Genomic DNA, 20,578 nt, shown 5'->3' with positions numbered 1-20,578 from the left:
TCAAGTGAAATAGATTCAATAATCATTTCAAAACACTAGTTTAGATTTTCTCAGAAAATGAGGAGGCTGGTCTACAAGACAGCTTTTAAAAACCACATCTAGCATTGACTTTGTAGTAGTCTTCCTTGTGTCCACAAACATTTACAGGTCCATATGGCTTATGGGATTACCACAAAACAGACAAAAGGAATAAAAAGCTAACATTAATACTAAAAAAATCTGAATAAAACATTCCACTAGGTTACACAAATTACAAAACAGCAATTTCAAATGAAGCATTAATGCAGCTTAGCTATAAACCATTTGGGGGAAAAATCAAAACAAAAACTCTAAATTGAGCAATGTATTGTTATTGTTATTCATTATTCAAATTAAGTAGTTCACACCAAGTTAGGAATATCATTCGTGGTAATATGAGAACTCATCATATGTTGACCCTACTTTATAAGCCTTGAAGGAAGGCTTAAAAAGCCTTGTAAATGACTATGCAGTGCCTAAGCCTTTCAGATCACCTTGGCTAAGAACACATTTTGTACTTAAATCCTCCTTTCTTGAATAATGTAAGTTAGAAATGTAAGCTTTTTCAACTGTTGAAAAGTTTCTCTCTACCTTCCTTCCTAATTATTTTTCTAAGGTTTCTAACAGAAGTCAACTTGAAGTGATTTTTGATTCCTAATAATGGTAGTCACACTTTTTTCTAACACTGTTCACTGAGGTTTGTCCCTGTTTAGTCCACAAGCTAACGAGTGGAAACTCTTTCATCTACTAGTGAAGGAGTCCAGAAAGTGAAAAACTGCACTTATTACCATTTACATATATGAAATGGGGTGATAAATTCAATATATAGTAGTACAAGATATGCTACAAGTTTTAAAAGTTAAACAGATAAGAAAAAGGGACAAAATGCCTACATTAAATGAGGTCCTGGACACAAAGCAGGATTTTGGTTTGGTTAGGTTTGGTCTTAAATAAAAATCAAAGTTTAGAGAAGTGCTGAAAATTCAAATTTCTTCCCCAATACATCAGTGTCACCCTTCATCTTTCAGCAGGCAGGGCACAAACTCGGCCATGAGCAATATGCACATACCTGGAGAATGGGGGAGAGCAACACATTTGTTTTCCTTGTAATACTCTTCAAATCTTTTCTAAGACATGCCTGATTGCAATGCCATTTCATCACTTTCAATGATGAGCTCTCTAGCAAACCACCACATCCAAATTCAACACTGCATCTGAGCAGGATAAAATCTTACTTTCTGCATGTAGCTAAGCTTCTCTCTTCTTCAGGAGAGGTAGGTATGTTTCTCACCATTTCTATATAGTTCTGAAAAGATACTACCATCCAGCAGTTAACACTGCAGGATAATTCCTCAATATGAATTATTAAACAGACAAATATTTAAAACTCTTTAGGAAAGAAAAAAATCAAAACTACTATCCAAACTATTCTGAGTAAACTTTTTGTAATCTCTTTACAATTATCCTCAAATAACTCCCCAACCAAAATTACTAAAGGTCACTAATACCTTTCAAAGCATATTTTTATGAGATAAATTCCATTATAATTGCAACAACTATTCCAGCCACAATTTAGACATAGAACACAATTATCCGTTTCATTTTCATTTACACCTCATGGGCTAGATCATTTATCATGTTTCATGATAATGATCAGAAGGCACATGGAAAGTGAATTCTGGAGTTAACAAATTACCTACCATATTAGCATAGCTTACAAAATCCTGTCAACAAGGACTATGCATAAATATGAGGTAATTAAATTCACAATGTGCAGGAGCATTTGTTATGCTACTTGCTTTCCTAGCAGCTGCCAAAAAATCTGGGTTACTAAATTCAACATACCAGTTTAGTTGCGTAAGTACAGTAATTTAGCTCTTCATAACACATCAGGAATCATTATGCTGCTAGAACACCAACAGGTAGACAGCATGCAGAGAGCTGAAGATCTGGAGATGAATCTCTCATCATGTGGTATTACTGCTTCTCGCCACCGAATCATCCATCATCTCTGACACAGCTTGGAATGATAATGCCGGACCCTCGCATTACTGCTCCTTGAACTCTGCCTCATCCATCTTTTGCATCACTCCCAATTTGCAGCTAAGTATCATCCCCCTGCTGCAAAACCAAGAGTGAACCTGTAATGCCTTTAACCTGCACTGCCACTCTAATAGTAATTGATTTCTTTTTATTTCAGAGACAGTGCTTGGTAAGACTATGTAAAGCTGCTGAAGCCAGACGATGGTCAGTACAGTACTAGAACTCAAGTGTCTTACACCTCTGCAAATATAACCCATTTCCAAGGAAATATTGCTGTATTTCTCTAGCTAGCTATTTTATAATGCATGTATATTTATCAATATATAAAACTGGTGTAGGAATATCTATGCAATTTTTTGTTCCTGCAGTTCATCTACAATTTAATAGCAAGATTCTCTCAAATGCAGATGAAAATTAATGTCAGGGGTGGCTTCACTTTGTATTTTTGTTAAGTGATTCAGTATTAGAACACTATTAGATTTTAAATACATTCTAAAGCACACAGGTGCACCTGCATTCAAAAAGGAACTTAGATTACCTCTACACTGATAATGGAAAGACTTCACTAGCATGATGACTTGAGTACCATAAACCCAAGACTAAGCGTTTTAATTCAGCTTCATCTGAATGCTGTTATAAAAGTTTAATAAATCAAAATTATCAAAATGCCCCCAGTGGCAGGTTGGGATTCAGTTTCCAATTCAAATTCCCTTTAATATATGGCTTCTCTGACATCCTGCATTTTCTACCATCTATGTTGAATTCCAAATGTGCTCCTTTTCATCATTACCATGAATCTACTCATCAGCACACTTTTTAACACCCCTGCACAACACACAGAGATGTCAAGCATAGGGGGGCTTTCCCCTCCCCCAAACTGGAAAATGATGGCAGGTAAGGGAACTTCATCTACCCTTAAGTAAGTATTTTCTTAACCTCCCAACCAATATCAATGGCATTTAAACTGATACAGACCACCCCAAGCTGCAGGATTTAAATGAGACGTCTGATTTCAACAAATGCACAGACACACCAGATACTGGAAGGGAAATTATCTGAGTGAAATACAGCACTGATGTGGTGGGGCAGTCTGAAGACATCTCTAATTAGGATGAGAAATTGCTGCAAATGATCTTCATGTCATTGTACTTTGATGAAACAGATACAAGAAACAAAAAAATCCCCTTATTTCCTCCCTGAAGTGACACTTGCAGAGAGCTTTTTCCTCGCCTCTTTTCTTTCTTTTGCACTGCCCCCAACAACTCTGAAGCCAAACAGGGATCCCACTATTACATTTTAGTTGTGATTAGATTTTAATTTCCCAAGTACTTTGTTTTTGCTGTTCCAATTCACCTGTGTACTTTCCCAGTAAGGAGGCATATGAGACAACAACAAAAGTAGGAGACAATGACAAAAGTATGAGACAATACCTAAAGGCTGAGACCATGTTCACACAATCAATCATTAATGCCACATCTGTAGGATCACCAGCATCACAATTTTGAACCACGCTGAGTGAAACCACATCACACCTTGGCTTTTTTGGATTAGGCAGAGGAGGTGATACTCACACTGCCTGTAAGGCAGCTGATAATACCTGGTCTTCCACAGAGGGAGAAGACCCCAGAGGAACATTATTTAAAGCCAGCACTATTTAAAGCCTGCTGGCACAGAACTAATTCCTCTGCAACTGTGAGCTGCCAGGCCAAGTTCATCCCAGGTCACTACTTCCCATTACAGGCTTCCACTGATTTTGACTGACCCTACAGCTGTATTTATTTTACTGCCAAATCACAGCAAGATCTCTGCAAGACCCAGTAATAACAAGTAGCAGTCCATTGCCTGGCAATCAGCAGAGGGCCCTTGCCCTGCCCTTCTTGCTCCAGGCTCCCAGGCCTCCTCTGGTGGGCTGACTGCACCCCCTGAGTAAGGCAGAGGTGTCCCAGCCAGGCAGAGAGGGAGCACTTTGATGTTCATGTTGGTTATTGAATTAGCCCATGGAAGTGACATAGGAAGAGAAGAAGGAGAGGGATTGTGCAGCACAGCTAGGGGCATGGGAGAGCAGCAAGGAGAGGAGCAAACCCCTCCCTGCCAGCAGCTACCCTTTCACCAACACTTCACCTGGGCACTAGATGCAGAGGTCCCTTAAAGCCTTGATTCCTCTAGGGACAGAATGGGCATTACTCCTCCACATGGAAAGCAGGATCAGGATCCTAATTTCAGAAGTTTTTTCTCAGGATTAATCTTGGAGGGGAAAAAAAACCAACCGAACAAAAACCAACCAACCAACCAACCAACAAACCACAAGCCCCCCCCCCCAAAAAAAAACCCCAAAAACCTAACCAAAAGTGCTTTATTGACTGATGATTTTTCCCTACCAGGCTGCTAGCAAGTGGTGTGGGACAATATGAGCAGCCCAGCAGAATGAAGCTGTCACAGCTGAGGACCCAGAAACCACTATGTGCATTTCAGGTAGTTTTGCCTGGGATAAGTTTTAGTGATTACTGAATGCCTACTGGCAGCTAGAAAGCATTATATGCCTACATTTTGGTTTATTTCCCTCTGTAAGAAGGGTAAATTCCTTGTTCTGACAAGAACTGAGGGCCAGGAAGTGGGGATAATCCAGAGATTTGCTTTGAACGCACATTCCTGTCTGGATGCTTATGGATGTGGTCCAAGACGACCTTCAGAAAACCAGTCAGGCCTGCTATACGTTCATCCCTGTACATAAAGTAGTGTCACACCTAATATCACACAAAATATTGTCACACTTAATAATTAGGAAGGATACAAGGAAAAATATTTGTAATTCTAAAGGTGATCTGATGCCTAGAAAAATTCCAGCTTCAAATATACAAAAGTAATGCTCAAAAAGAAACAAGAATAGCCAGCATCTCTGACCTTCTCCTCCACTTTTTTTCCTTTGTCCTGCTGGCTTCCACTTGGCCTGTAGGAAGAGTTTCCATCAGTTTCCACTGAGAAGTGAGCGGAGGATAAAGATAAGAGAATTTGAATAGAGTTTTCTATGCCATGTGCTCTCCATATAAATTCAACGAAGCCTTGCAGGAAACACAACAGGAACTGCTGGCTGCTTGGAATCACGAATTAAAGGCCCACACAACATCAGCAGCTACCATAGAAGTGGGGAAAAAGGTATACCCAAGGAAATTAAAACTATAGTGTCCCCTGCACAAAATTAGTTAAATAGTTATCTGTGAATCTGATTTGATCCCTGCCTGCATGGCTATTTTTTAATAGGTGATTTTTAAGTAAACTATGATTGTTATACAAAGATATCAGTTATGCAAAACTGTACAGAGGTTATAAATCCATACTTTGGAACAACAAGTTGTCCATCATTCATTTTTACTGGTAATATCAGGATTTAGTTCTATCATTTCAGAGATGATCTAACAAAAATAAAGATTAAAAACCCCACCTCATATCATTTCAATCACAGAATCATAGAGGCTGGAAAGAACCTCAGGTCATAGGCTGAACTTGATGCTCTCAAACACCACCATATAAGTTATACCACGGCACTAAGTGCCATATCTAGTCTCTCCTTAAACACCACCAGCAATGGTGGTGCTCCCCTGGGAGCCACTCCCCTGGGCGGTCCATTCCAATGTCAGATCATCCTCTCCATGAGGAAGTGCTTCCTAATATCCAACCTAAACTTCCCCTGGTGTAGTTTCAAGCCATTCCTTGCACAGCCATTGATTTTGTGTTTTGTAAGTATCTGATAAACACTTTTTACAGACTCTGTGGATTCAGGTGTAGAGCAAACAGCATACTCCCAAGAAGAAACAAGTTAAGACAAGCATATTCTCTCTCTACTTTGATCCTCTGCTCTATACTCACACATCTTCTCCATGAAACGATGATGTTGATGTATGAACTGAAAGGGTACCACCTCTTAGTAAAAGCATGTCTGAATCAGAGTTCCCTGGGAAGGTAGAATTCTATGCCAGCAAGAGACACCTCTTCATCTGCTCTTCTTCGACTCTCTGCACCAAATACCAGCTACTGAGCCCAGTCACAGGCAGGACATGGGGCTACAGGACTTTGGTTTTTGCTGTGATCCAGATCAGCCACCTTAACATTCAGGGAATACAACAGGATGACACATCAGCACAGAAGAGCCTAGCTTTTGCCTAACGTGAATATTAATCTACACTTTATCAAGCAGTACAAAACTTATGTCTTTTGAGATAAAAGTACAACATGTGCTTTATCTTACATGTTTCAGATCTTCCTGAAGAACATATCACAGAACTACAACAAAGCAACATTCACATTGAAAAATACTTATAAGTAAAAATACTTACTATAAATAGATAAAACTACTCTTCACCCGAACTACATTGGGATGAAGCAGTAAGACAGGCAGTGTCCATCACACTGAATAGCAGACTAATCTGACAAGAAGACAAGGTTTTACTTCTACCACACACACTTTAAAAATCATGTATACATGACATTACTTTCAAAAAGAGCACTTCACTCCTCTCTTGAAAAAAAGTGAGAGAGCTTCTAAAACGTATTGTGGCATTTCATGTTTACATGTCTATTAATGATCTGGATGATACAGAGTATACCATCAGCAAGTCTGAAGACACAAAACTGGGAGGAGTGGCTGACATGCTACAGGGTCATCCTGCCATACAGAGCAACCTCAACAAGCTGGAGATGCAGGCTGAAAGGAACCTCATGAATTTCAACATGGAGAAATGCAAACCCTGCACCTGGGGAGGAAAAACCCAAGGCATCACCATATGCTAGGAGCCAAACCGCTGGAAAAGAAGCTTGGCAGAATAGAAACAGGGAGTCCTGGTGGGCACCATGCTGAATATGAGATAGCAATGTGCCCAGGGAGAAAAAAAAAAAAGTCAAACAGTAACCCAGGCTGCATTAATATTGTCATCAGGTCGAGAATCTTCCCCCTCACAAATTTCGACAACCTGGACCGCAGAATGTCTCCCCAGTTTTTATTCTGCTCTGAAATTCAGTGAATTCAGAGACTCAAATGACTTTGAGGAGAAATGGCTTGCTGAGTCAAACCAAATACAAAATAATTTCTTTCATACTAGTAAACCCATACAGACTGATCGGTTTACCAGAACTTGATTTCTGTGTAAGAAGACAAGAGAGCAGAGCCTGTGGAAGAAAACTGCCTTTCTGTTGCTAACTTGGTTTTACCAATACATTTCCATATTGGAACTAAAAATCAAGGTGTAGACCTCACCAAGTTTTGACCTTACCACAGAAGAGCTGTTAGGCTGGAATGAAGAGATGTTAAGAAGAAAAACTACACTCAGCTAGTGAAAATATCAAAAATTGTTATAATTTATTGCTTCAATAAAAATCGGAAAACTTATCGCTAGAACCAGACATGGAGCTATTCATAAATTTTTAACAAACATTAAGATTGATTCATACAGAGCCTTTTTCCTTTTTTTTTTTTCTTCTTCCCTGTCTTTAACCCTAACCTGCACTTTCTTCCAACAAATCTACGTAAGATCTACTACAAAGAATAAAACACACCCTACTTCCCCCTGCTTTTGCAGTATTATTAGTCTGTTAACAATGTGTAGCTGCTTAAAAGGAAACAAACTCAGGGAAGCGTACAAATACTTTGAAATAAAGCATAATACTTTATCATACCATTTGAGAGACTGGTTTCCTTAGCTTGTTTTTTGGTTGTTTTTTTTTGGGGGGGGGGGGGTTTGACAATCAGAGACCTGTTACTTAATGAAAATAAAAATCTATTAAAAAAAAATGTTTAAAGGCTCACTACTCAAGTGGATTTCCCAGATCCACTGTAGCCAAAGAAATGGCATTTCACGGTTCCTGCAAAACTGCTTGAACGTAAGACATTTAAAATAGGGACAAACTATACTGGGAATTCTCTACAAAGTTTTGCTAAAAAACCACATACAAATGCAAGATTAGTTTCATCTCCTCCTAATAGTCACATTAGGAGGAGATCACATGCCAAGTCAAACAAGAATTTATCACAGTTGCTGTGATGAAAACTAGCTCATTTATTAACGCACAAAGTTGCTTCTCCAATAAATATTGCCACCTTCAAGACAAATATTCCATTAGTTTTTAAGAGCTATGAACAATGATATGGTACAAGAAGTGGTCAAAGGGCAAAGATCTTTACTGACCGAAGAGAGCAACGCTATTTGGTTCTGCAACTTTGAAAGTCCCTCAAGTTCAGTGCAGACAACCCCGAAGACTTCAAGAAATTGACTTCCCAGAAATTGCCAGTGCACCAGCCACCAAAGGGAAACAGACAATCAGCTGGATCTATTCAGGAAGATAAGTCAACTAACAGCAATGACAGCATCAGGCTTCCTGTAAAAGGAAGGGGAAAGGGACAGAGCTGCTTCTACACGTCTCCAAGAATGATAGCAATTCCATAGAAACCATGGGGAAAAAAAATCAATACAATGCAGCCACCGAGCTGGGATCTAAAGACCAGCTCTAAGCAAAAGGGAGACATTAAATCATTGATTGGAGCTGCTTTTGGTAAAAATGTCCTAATTCAATAACAAATCCTATCCTAGTCTGATTTTTCTTAAAGAAATTAATCAAAGTAATTGAGTTATTCCTTTCAAGGTCTCTAAATGCATTCCCTTCTAGGTAACTACATTTGTAGTAGTTTACAACTCCACTGAAAGTAACTATTTTGCTAAACTTAAATGAAATAATCATGTTTCAGTGATGCACATTATATAACTGGAAATTTTTATTACCAAGACCAGCTTACTGACTGCCCATCAGAAAAGCATCAGGTACCTCTGCACCTGTATTGTGGTACCACATGTCTGTACAGACATGGAATATGCAAGGACCTCAGCCATGTACCCAAACACCTGGGTTTTGAATTACTGGGCAACAACTCCAGTTCTTCATCCCCCTCTCTCTAATAAGCAGTGTTGTCAATGAAGTTTGGCGTCTACAAATGGAAGATCTTATCATTACTCAAAATGATCTGGAAGCAATACTAAAGCCTTGACAAAGTAAAGGATGTTTCATCGTTTTTTTCCCTTCCTCTGGCTGTGAGAAAACACAGATCAATACAGCATGAGAATTCTGCAGTGAAATTTTCATTTGTTGCAAACAGCAACAAAATGGCCCCAAGCATGCCCTGTCACTTCCACTTTAGAAGGAAACGCACTAATAAACTCTTCCCCCTGGGTCATCTTTGACAATGGGCAATACTATGCCAGCTCTTATTAAAGGCAATTCGTATCAGTGGCCCAAAAATTTCCTTTAAAATTATCATCTTTTGTATCCATGTAGCAGGATGTCAGCTTTAAAGTGCCACTGAGATATAGGACCTGTCATTATGGTTAATTTTCACTACAGTTTTAACACCAGGGTAGCTGATCCCTGAGGGTATGCTTTTTTGGCTAACAAGATTTATTTAGTGGTTATCCAGACAAACAAGAAAATATATTACTGTATATTGCTTTTCAAATATAACAGCACACAAAAAGTGCTACCATAAAAGATAAATCTTTGTTTTCTACCATGATGTCAAAGGGATGAAATTTTTTAGAAGATTAATATTTCTATTTTCTTCTAAATTACATATAAATGTGTGTATATTTATATATATATATGTATATATATATATACACCTTAAAATTCTTGGGCTTCCAATGCAAAAAGCACACAAAAAGTAAAATTAACTGTAAAATATGAAACATATATAACTGTTGTATAAATATATATCTGGATACCAAGTTTATGTTCTGAGGCACAAAAACTGTATACTCTATCAAATGACCCAAGCTTCTCAGCAGAACTGAGATTGTTGCATTGGAAAAGATGGTATTACGAAATTTGATACTGCTACCTCATTTTTTGAGAGAAACAGTGGTTTAAACACAATTTTATTACTCTAGTATAATAGTAAATAAAAAACTTAATTTCTTGGGTAAATACATCCATTTCCCCTGCTTTTCTACAAACAGAAAATCTGTTCTTAGAAAATTCATTGTATTAGAATGAAGACTATCTTGCACTTTGCTAGAAAAAAGGTACACCTACAAAATAAAAAAGCTGTTAACACATTTTCTAAATTCTCCTATGTGAGCAAAGCCCATTTTTATTGACATTATATAGAGAGCATAAATCCTCGTTGACCTCAATCAACCATTCTCCCGCAGGAAAAAGATCTCAGCCAAGAGATGCCAGTTACCAAATATCTTAGAGCATTTCCTATGCTACTTCTATTTCTATGAGCTGAGCTCAAGACTGCTTTCCCTGTCCCAACTCCAGAAGCCGTGGGATGACTCCTGACTGACCAAGGAGCCAACTGCCAGATGAAGGAGGAAAGCAAGAGCCCATCACATGCCTGACCTCTGCACTTACCTGGCCAGAACAGTCCTCACAGCAAACAGCAGCATCACTTGTACACCACCTCCTGTTCCCACTTCAAAAGCATTAAACCTCATCACAACTACAAGTAAAACAGGCGATTTTGCAGAAGACACAATTAGGCAAGGAGAGACTTCAGAACTTAGAATCAATAGAACTTTCAGGGTTGAAAAGGACCTTTAAGATCACTTAGTTCCAGCCTCCCTGCCATGGTCAGCGACACCTCCCACTAGATCAGGTTGCTCAGAGCCCACTCCAGCCTGGCCTTAAGAACTTCCAAAGATGGGGCTTCCACCACCTCTTTGGGCAACCTGTTCCAGTGTCTCATCACCCTCACAGTGAAGAACTTCCTAACATCCAATCTGAAACTACCCTCCCCTAGTTTGAATCCATTCCCCCTTGTCCTATCACTACCTGACATCCTAAAAAGTCCCTCTCCAGCTTTCCTGTAGCCCCCTTCAGATACTGGAAGGCTACAATAAGGTCTCCTCAGAGCCTTCTCCTCTCCAGACTGCACAACCCCAACTCTCTCAGTCTGTCTTCATAGGAGAGCTGCTCCAGCCCTCTCATCATCCTCTTGGCCCTTCTCTGGACTCACTCCAGCACATCCACGTCCCTCCTGTAATAGGTGCTCAAGAACTGGACACAGAACACCAGGTTGGGTCTCATGAGAGCAGAGCAGAGGGGGAGAATCACCTCCCTGGACCTGCTGGCCACGCTTCTCTTGATGCAGCCCAGGATCTGGTTGGCTTTCTGGGCTGCAAGTGTTCACTGACAGCTCATGTTGAACTTCTCATCCACCAGCACCCCCAAGTCCTCAGGGGCACTCCCAAAACTTTTTCCTCAGGGAAAATGTATCTCAGACCAGACAGTGAGGGACTTTGGGAAGCAAAAACTGGACTCCTGTATTCAACTGCATTCTTTGCCAGCCAGATGACATGCTTCCAGAACACAAAATGCCTAAATAAATCACCAGCCAGACATCACCACACATAACCTATAGTTCCATCCCAGCAGGATTCTGAATGAACTGCAACAACAAACTATTTCAAGTAGAAAAAAGCAAGTTTTCAATTTTCTTCTTTAATTTTCTTTCTCCTGCTTCAGAGGTTGGATATCATCACAGTAAATCTCTACGTTCTCAAGTCCTTGGGTAGGTGAAAGTTTACAACTATTTTTATACACTGATCCTCCAGGTAACACAATATTATTTGCTGTATTACCAGGTTTCTCAAGGCAATAGGTTTTTAAAAGGAATGTTAGCTAACTACAGTGGATTCTTTCATATCTGTAAAAATATTTAGGAAAATTGAAGCAATTTTCACCTTGAGTTGAGCAAATAACATCCACCAAATATACAGGCATGTTACACGTATTGAAAGATTAGAGTTTTTACACAGATGTATTCTATGGAAAATAATTACAAGAAATTTTGCAAAGCAGTCTTTTATTTTCTGACAATTTCTGAAACCTCATTGGGCCATCTTTTCAGATTAAGGCATCTATAGTCAAAAAAAAAAAAAAAAAAAGGGGGGGGAGGATAGGGGTGTAAGCACTGGTATTAAGAGCATTTAAACAGATAAAATGAAAGCAATTAAAACTTTACCTCGAACAATAAGTTGAGCAAAATTTGACACTCCAGAACCTCTCTCTGACTGAGTCACGCAGCGGTATAAATCCTGGTCTGTTTTTGTCACCTCTTGCAACTTAAAGGTAGCAGCAAATCTTCTGTGATTGATATTTTTAGTCTGAGCAACTGGAATATCTTCCCCATTTCTTCTCTGAAAATAAGAGAAACCAAGGCAGAGTTTTCTTGTAAGAATACAAGAGAGATTCATCATGATCATCATACAAAGAGCACATAAAAACACCACCAAACACATTTGCCTTGCACTGCATTTCCATGGCAAAAAAGCTCTGTGTAGAGGTCCCATCAAGAGAGACACAGTACTCAAAAGCACTTCAGAATCAACATTGGAAGTGAAAATCACTATCAGGCTTTTGCACTGGCAGAAAACATGACCATGACATACTCAGCTGCCATGGCTTCATACGGTGGAACCACAGGAGAGCCCAGCAGTAGCAGCTGCAGTCCTAAAAATTCATTCAACTTCAAATAAAATTTTAACAGACTGGGTGTATTGTAAGAAATATTTAAACAAACCTGGCATTGAGGGGTTTCATAGGTTTTACACAGCTCTTTTTTCATCAACCAGCCAGTTCTTCCTTTTTAGTGCTGCCTTTTGTCTTCTAAACTTGTACCTTTGATATACTAAACATCACCTATCTACCCAAAGCTAACAGACATAAAAAAGGGAGGGAAGAAAGCTGCTAAAAGAGAAACGCTGTAGATCTCATTTAAAGGAAGGAGCTTAAAGAGTTCTGAAAAAATCATACCTACCACAAATCACTGAAATTTTTAATCTGTCTGGAGCTGCAGGGCAAGGTGAGAGGTCAGCAAAGCAGAAACAGTTTGAGCTCTTTTGTGACCCTTTTTCCTTAGTCCCATTCATACTAAACACTCGATTTTAATTTTGATTTTTGAAGAACAAGCCATCTACCAAAAATTAGAACTAAAAATAAAAACACCAGAAACATGTACGGAGTAAATAAATGACATTCCCACTTTTTCATGGATCAAACCCAACATGTATTGTTTCCCAACCAGATTACAGTTTCTGAGCACTCAGCTTTGCTCAGTCACCAGAAAGACATCATCATTTCTTTGTAACTGCACTGCTTGCTCTGCTCAATACATAGCAAAATGTGACCTCTGCAGACATTTTTAGCTGTAATCAACCCCTGGAATGAGAAACTTCATTGAGGTCTTAAACTCTGAGCTTTCTGTCTAACACAAAAAGAGACACTGCTGAGCCACAAAATTTAATAAAGTGAAAGCCTGTGGCAAGAACAGAAAAGGGAGAAAAAAGAAATGAGTTAATACTGCATGTTTATGTTGTCCAGCCTCCTGTCACAGGCATGAATACTTCATAATACTCCAACATCTCATTTTACATCTACATTTGTGAGATGCTTCAGAAAGATACTGACACTGCTGCTCCCTAAAATCAGACTCCAGTCCGTAAGAGCAAAGAGTCTTCTTGTCACATGGATATTATCTCAAGGGATGTTCACAGGACAAAAGCAAGGGAGGCTTGCCATGTGGAAGCCTGGGTCCACAGCAGGGCATCTGAGTTGTCCTGCAGTAGGCACCAGCTCCCTTCTACACAGCAAGTATCTGCCTCCTATTAAAAAGAAAAAAGGAATCTTGCTGATGTCTGCAAAGACTCCTACAAATGAGAGGTCTTCTTGAACTTAAGAGACTGACAAAATTATTAAATTCCAATATCACATAAATGAAGGATAACGATAAAGGCTTTATTTTGGTGCTGCTTGAGCTAAAGTAAAATGACTTTGTGGGAGGTGCACTTACCCCTCCAGTTAGCTGGCTTTTCCCAAGAGCAAAAGCTAGATCTGAAAGCAGGATTTTCAAGCTGCTTTCCCCTCCCTTCTCAGTTTTGACCAGAGGCTTGAACTCTGGATTTATAACTTTATATAAAACTTTGATAGGGTGCCTCGAAGTACCAAAATTCTCATTGTGGTACTTTCTTCCTCTTGTCCTGGTCTATGCCCTCATCACCACACCATAGCCACCCACACCAAAGGGAAATAAAACTAATAAAACTTTCCCACTAAACATAAACTTGCTACATAGCTGTTAAAATGACCAAGCAGCCAGCATATAATAAAGTAGGGGTACTGTTAAAAATTATATGATACTAGACTTGACAAGTAACCCATGTAATGCAGTCATTCTTGCTCTGCTATGAAAGGAAAAACAAATATAAGAGAGCCTTCTAAAACAAAGTATTTCCCTCAATAAGTCCAGTGCTTTAAATGGGAAAGCCAAGCACTCAGACTGCAGCAGAGAAGCACACCCAAGCTTGCTGTGTAGAAGTATTTTCCCTCCAAATCTCAGAACTTGCTTACTTAATCTTGTCTGCACACTTTATGTCGAGAAGCAATGCGAATGAGGCTCCTACTTAAAATGAAATATTAATGCACTTTCCGAGCAATTAATCAAAATTAAATTTAATAAGCTTTACAGTTCCACTCCAACAGCAAAACCTAAGATTTTCTTTCCCATTTACATCCCTGATTTCCTACCACTTGATCTTTCATAGATTAGATTATTTGCTCAAATTTCTCTTTATTAGGAGAATGCAACTGGGAATCAAACCACACAATTACACCTTCAAATTTTTTCTTCATGTCTGGTTTAGCCATTAAAATATTTTTCTGTCACTAAAATAACAAAAAGTTCAAACAAAAGAGAGCTCTCACTCAAAAATTTATGCTCAAGAAAATATCCTGTATTCATTTCAGCGTGTAACCCTTACACTAGTAAGCTATTTGTCAGAGTTCAGATGCACTGCCGTGATCTCTTAATTAGATTGTTCTTCTTAATGTCAGGGCATTACTACTGATTTTAAAGGAGAGGATAGAAAGGCAGCAGTGCTCTCTGCTTATTAGAGGGTTCCTGGTACATACTGTTTCAATTTATGTCCTGCTCACACTGAACAGAGCTTGAAAATGCTGCTCAATTAGGTTTTAAAAATCCAATTTAAAATTAATGTGGAGTTATACTAATAGGTAATGGCTGTACCCTCTGCGATCCTTGGTTCCTCCAGTCCCTTGCTGTCTGGTTTGATAACCCTGAATTGCTCATTCAGGAGAGGTCACCAACAGGCAGTTCTCATCCTCCTGTGAAAATAACTCTGCTTCACAAAGAACTACGCTCTATAAACACTTGATTAAAAGAAACATAAGCCATGCAGAAAAAAACTCCTCAATTCTACCTTTTCAGGCATTTAAGATTATAACCTTAAATAAATATCTATGACTTCAAGGTTATTTTTAATTTGATAGGAACACGGTTTTAGTATTTTTTTTACAGACAATGAAATGAGATCATCTATATTTTAAACAAAGTCGGTAAAGTCTATGCAGTTTAGAAAACAATCATAGGCAAGTTAACAATTAGCCTTAAATGTCTCTTTTCGGTCTCATGAAAGAAACCAAGCCCTTAATAAACACGAAAAGCAATTTCAGTAGATATTCCAGAACCTGAACAGAACCAGAAGGATCTAAACACCAATATCTTAAGTTGGTAAAATTTATATGCATTTCTAATTTCAAATAAAATTTTAAAACTTATCTGCAATTCTCTCTCAGTTTTTCAGGTTAAAGAGTGGTAAGGTTTGCCTTTTTGTTTAGACAGCAATAAGTTATCACAACTTTCTGGGGTGATGTTCCCTCTGAATTTTCCTGAACTCTTTCCTTTCATACTGGTGATTTTTATCAGCCTGGACAGCTCAACCTTACACATCCCCATCCTTTCTTAGTGTAAACACCTCAAAATGAGTCCACTCCACCGCTAATAATAAGTCAACTCTGGTTGCCTTCTCAGGCTCTCAGCTGGATGCCAGGATGCCTCCAGAGATCAGAAGATGTCAACACTTGGGCTGCAGTGACACCCGTGTTACTCTGGCAGCAGCACCCACTTAAGCTGGACCCCACTCACTCCTCCCACTGCTCCCCTTCCCTTCAACTCTTGCTCTCACACAGGAAAGTGACCTGGAATTTAAAACAAACAAACAAACAAACAAAAACCTTCCTGGAAAACATACCCCCTCCCCATATATTCTCACCACCAAACAGAGATCAGATTTTGAGCTGATTCACTGCGTGGCCACAGGGAGCGGAGAAGTGGGCAGGATCCACGCAGGAAGCAGGGTGCAAGCTGAGAGTCTGTCTAAGCTACTCAGTTGCTGAAGGTTCACAACTTCACCAGACAGCATAAGACCTGGTGGGATGCCCCCAGCAGCCCAGGGAAATACACCTTTGCTGCACAGGAAAAGGGAATTCGTAAATAACACATTCTAAAACATTACTGGTTTGACTCATTGTGCAAAGGGTGAAATATAATTTTTTGCACAAGGAAAATGGGTTGAAGGTGGGTAATTTGAATGCTAGCAATAATGTACAATCTCTGCCAAAATATGTTCTTCAAAATAAAACAACATGAGGGAAACAGAGTGCAAGAATCTATGCGCTTTAAATTGCACCTACATGTAACTCTCTGGCACTCCTTGGCACACACAGCATATGCTTTTACAACATTTAGGACACAATTTCCAATGGAAGAAAATCTACTGTTCTAAAAAATGTATGCATTATTTTTGTGTTTATTTTATTCTATTATTTTACATAACTGTATTGATATATTTACTTGGGGCTTTAAAACTTATCAAACATATCAGAAACATAATAAAGCATGACATCCATTTGTCGTAAGAAATTATAACCAAAGTTTTAATTTTTTCCCCACCCAAAAAAGAGCAAATGAATAAACAAGTGGGATTTTTTTTTCCCAGTCAGTGTTATTTACAAACACATTATTTTAGCCTAAGAGATACATTTTTTCCCGAACAGAACAAGATTTGGAACTGTAGCTTAAATAATGTGCTGAGATAGTCCTATCTTCTTAGCATATAAGAAGGTGAAGAAGTAATTTCTTTTGGGTTTTTTTTTATTTTTAAGAGAAAGCAGAGTTAAATTATTTTTTAGCAGGAAATTAATGCAACCTGCTTTAACTTTCTGGTTTTCCTAAATCCGTGGCAAGCCAGCCTAAGACCCTACTTTTCAATGAACTACAGATTCATTTAATAGCAGGAAAAGCAATACAGCTTTTTGCATGAAAACAAACTGAATACTTGTCTTGAATACTTGTGACGAGCCAAGTTGTATCTTGCATAGTGTAATAAAGTACAGAAAAATCCATGATTACTTTAAGTGCCCTGGCTACGTGCACTGCTGTTACTCACACTTGCCCACTTTGAAGTAGCTCAATTTCTCTCACGCTGCACTGAACATCCTACTAAGAAAGCAAAGGTTCTCATGAAATAATCTAATTGAGAGCCATCTGGTTCTTCAGAGGTGGCAATCCTAATTTATTTTATTATAATAAAACACACTGGAGGCAAAATACCACAATCCATGCTACAGTGTCCCTGGCCATTCCACTACACAAATAAAAATGATGCTTTCTCTGGACATTTTAAAGGCTCTTATTTTGAACCTAATATAGCATATGCCACAAAAAAAAAAAAAAAAAAAAAATTAATAAATAACATTCAGAAAGCTATTATTCTTTAATACAGCGTTCTTGATTTTTTTTTTTTAAATATTCATAGAAGTAATAATTCCGGGAACACTGAGTAATGCTCTGCATCACCTTGACAGTGTATGCTGAACTGCAGTATTCATCCTGCAGCTTGAAACAAAAAACAGACAGGACAATGAAGGAAAAAAAGCTGAAAAAAAAAAAAAAAAATAAAAAAAACCACCACCAAAAACGAAACACCAACAACCCACTACTGAAAACCAACTCCACACGTGACAGCTCCTCAAACACTTCTTAGCAAACAATTTTATCCTTTTCTAAATGCAGCCATGTTTACCAGCTGCTCTTATTCTTCTGTAATTCATTAAGTCCTGTAGCTATTTTAGGAAACCAGGGCCTGGGGATATGAGGCTACCTACCACACATCACACCACTAAGGAGAAGCCAACCTGAATGCAAGCAGACAAGAATCACAGGAGTCAGTGGTCAAGGAATTTATAGCAAGAGACGTTTCTATAGACATCACCTTAATTCCAGGCATCTCATTTATGTCTTTAAGCCTCTGGATGAGGAAATAACACAGCTACAGAGTGACCAAACTTCCACCACAGCTGTAAACTATGAAACAGCAGGAGGAGAAGAAGGCTCCAGGTGCCCTGGGCAGTCCATGAGGTGCCCCCAACCCCACCGCAGGCACTGGCACAGGCAGCAGTGCAGCCCCCAGCACCTGATGCTCCAACCACCACAGGAGCAGCAGCATCCCTGGGGAAGTTCTACTGGGATGACAACCCTAAAGGCTGCTGTGTTAACTAGATGGCTGGTAGCTATGCAGGCCAGCGGACTTAGTTAAGTAGAGCAGAATTAAATTAAAACCAGGAGGATTACAGTATTTCATGTTGCTGAAACCTAAGATGACTGGGCATGCAGAGAGAAATGCCATATTTATCCAGAAAGCTGATAAACTGAGGAGGGAGGGAGAGAGAGAACAGTAATTTGTGGTCAAACGAAATAGATAGCATCAAAGGTGAATACAAAATAAAAAGACAGGGGGAAAATCCTTTGTGAAACAAAGAAGTTAGAAGGAGAATATCAAATATGAAGTTAGGAATACTGTGAATATTCTTTATAACCACGTCAGAGCGAGCAGTGTGTAAACAAGTCAAGTCATTTACAAGGAGCTGGATATATGACTTCAAGGTGATTTTGATACATTTTTGATACAAAAAAATGTTTGGAAAACCAGAACATCTATCACAAATTATAAATATGAGAAAGTGCAAGTAAAATAGACAAGCCACTCCAAAAGAGGAGGCCTTTCCCCTATGCTTCCTTACCCTGTTGCTTGTTTTCAGTAACAACTTGAACACAACCAATTAACAACCAATAATGAGGAAAATGAGGTAAGCCAGGCTTCTCTGCAAGACTCAAGTGCAACAGAAAGAGAACTTACATGCTGCTTGGCTACTGTCAGTAATCAAGACAACATAGCTTTAAACTGCATTTTATGGCTGAGGAACGAAGGCTGAGCATAAACAGCCAAATCTGCAGTACAAACTAATCCTTGTTTTGTGAATATGACACTGATGACCCAAAAAGCCTACTATCTCCTCATCAGAGGTTGACCCACCACTCCTGCCATGCAGGGAGAAGAGTGAACCCAGAGCTTTGGGTCATCTCTCCTCCCTCAGCCTTCACACAGCATCATGAATTCAATTGCTTTTTAGGGCAAGCAGGCACAACTGATTTGTATCAATTCCATGCAAAAAAGCATCATACTTGGCAGTTGAGTAAAATCAAAAAAGGGAACCAAAAATCTCCATCACAGTTCCACAGTTAAAGAACTGTGGGTACTAAAAAAGCATATTCTCTGAATTTCTTCTAGACATTCACAAGAAAAAGCAAAGTAATAGTAATAATATATATATACATATATTGAGTAAAGATATAGAATATGCTGTAGATACTTTTTTTTTTTTGAGACCAGGAGCAAGCCACTTTACTTGCAGCTAATTGGTTTACCCTTGGAGGCCCCCAGCCCATACTCAAACCCTCCTGCTGAAGACCCCTCCTGCTGAATCCATACCTTCACATTCTGATACAGTGGAAAGAAACAAGTGGTGTGGCACAACTTCTCTCCTGTGAGAGGAAATATTGTCCTTCCAAAAAGCAAAATGAAACAGTCAACATGTCTCTCAACCCCTGCCAGAAGCACAGGTTCTCATATACAAAAAGTCCTGACACAAAAAGTTCTCTTATACTAAAGTCCTGAAAAACAGTATTGGTCCTGCACAAGGATGTGCCCAAATGCATCAACACAGGATACCATCCGCATGTGCCCAGTCCAAAGAATCATTAAAAAGGACCCATAAGCAGTATCTAAAAAGAAAACTAAACACTATATATGAAATCAGCAACCATCACGAAACCCCAAGATGCTGGTAAATAGGGCATTGAGGGCTACAGCCGTTTCCTCAAGAAAGGGAGCAGGATACCGGCAGTTATTTGAGCCCATGCAGACAACCAAGCAGATGCTCGTTCATCCTACAGTAACAGTTGGTACCGCTGGGAGGTCAGCCCGGCTCCATTGTTTTCACAGCAATTTGCATTTTATTTTCCATAATGCTTTTTAATTTCACTTTTTTTTTTTTTTTTCTTTCCAATTATTACTCTCAGGCAATTGCTTTAATTATCTGTCATTCCACAAGGAGCGACATTTTCCTCTGGCAAAGAGAGGGGCTGCCTCAGACCACATTAAAGCTGACGAGCCTCTCCACAGGCGAGCGCAGGGCTGCTGCCGTGCCAGCCCTGGCAACCTGAGTGGAGGGGCTGCTAGCCAGTACCTACAGCTATCGCTGACAGACTGGCCCCCTCACCACCCCCCTGATGGCAACCTGCAAAAAGGAATACCGGGCGCATATTAAACTTTTAAAC

General features: G+C 39.2%; 1 protein-coding gene across 6 annotated transcripts in view; it reads right to left on the bottom strand.

The window, feature by feature from the left end:
* Positions 1-20,578, bottom strand: part of PTPRK (protein tyrosine phosphatase receptor type K) — a 389,642-nt gene that overhangs the window by 182,996 nt on the left and 186,068 nt on the right. For all 6 annotated transcript variants that reach the window (XM_071740971.1, XM_071740972.1, XM_071740974.1 and 3 more), the window contains exon 6: positions 12,068-12,242. In XM_071740971.1, the coding sequence (XP_071597072.1) occupies positions 12,068-12,242 (175 nt within the window). The remainder of the gene's footprint in view (positions 1-12,067; positions 12,243-20,578) is intronic.

Source organism: Heliangelus exortis, chromosome 3 (genome assembly GCF_036169615.1).
Source record: "Heliangelus exortis chromosome 3, bHelExo1.hap1, whole genome shotgun sequence".
Classification (NCBI taxonomy): Eukaryota; Metazoa; Chordata; class Aves; order Apodiformes; family Trochilidae; genus Heliangelus; species Heliangelus exortis.
The sequence above is the reverse complement of the archived record's forward strand: the minus strand, read 5'-3'. Positions and strand labels throughout refer to the sequence as shown.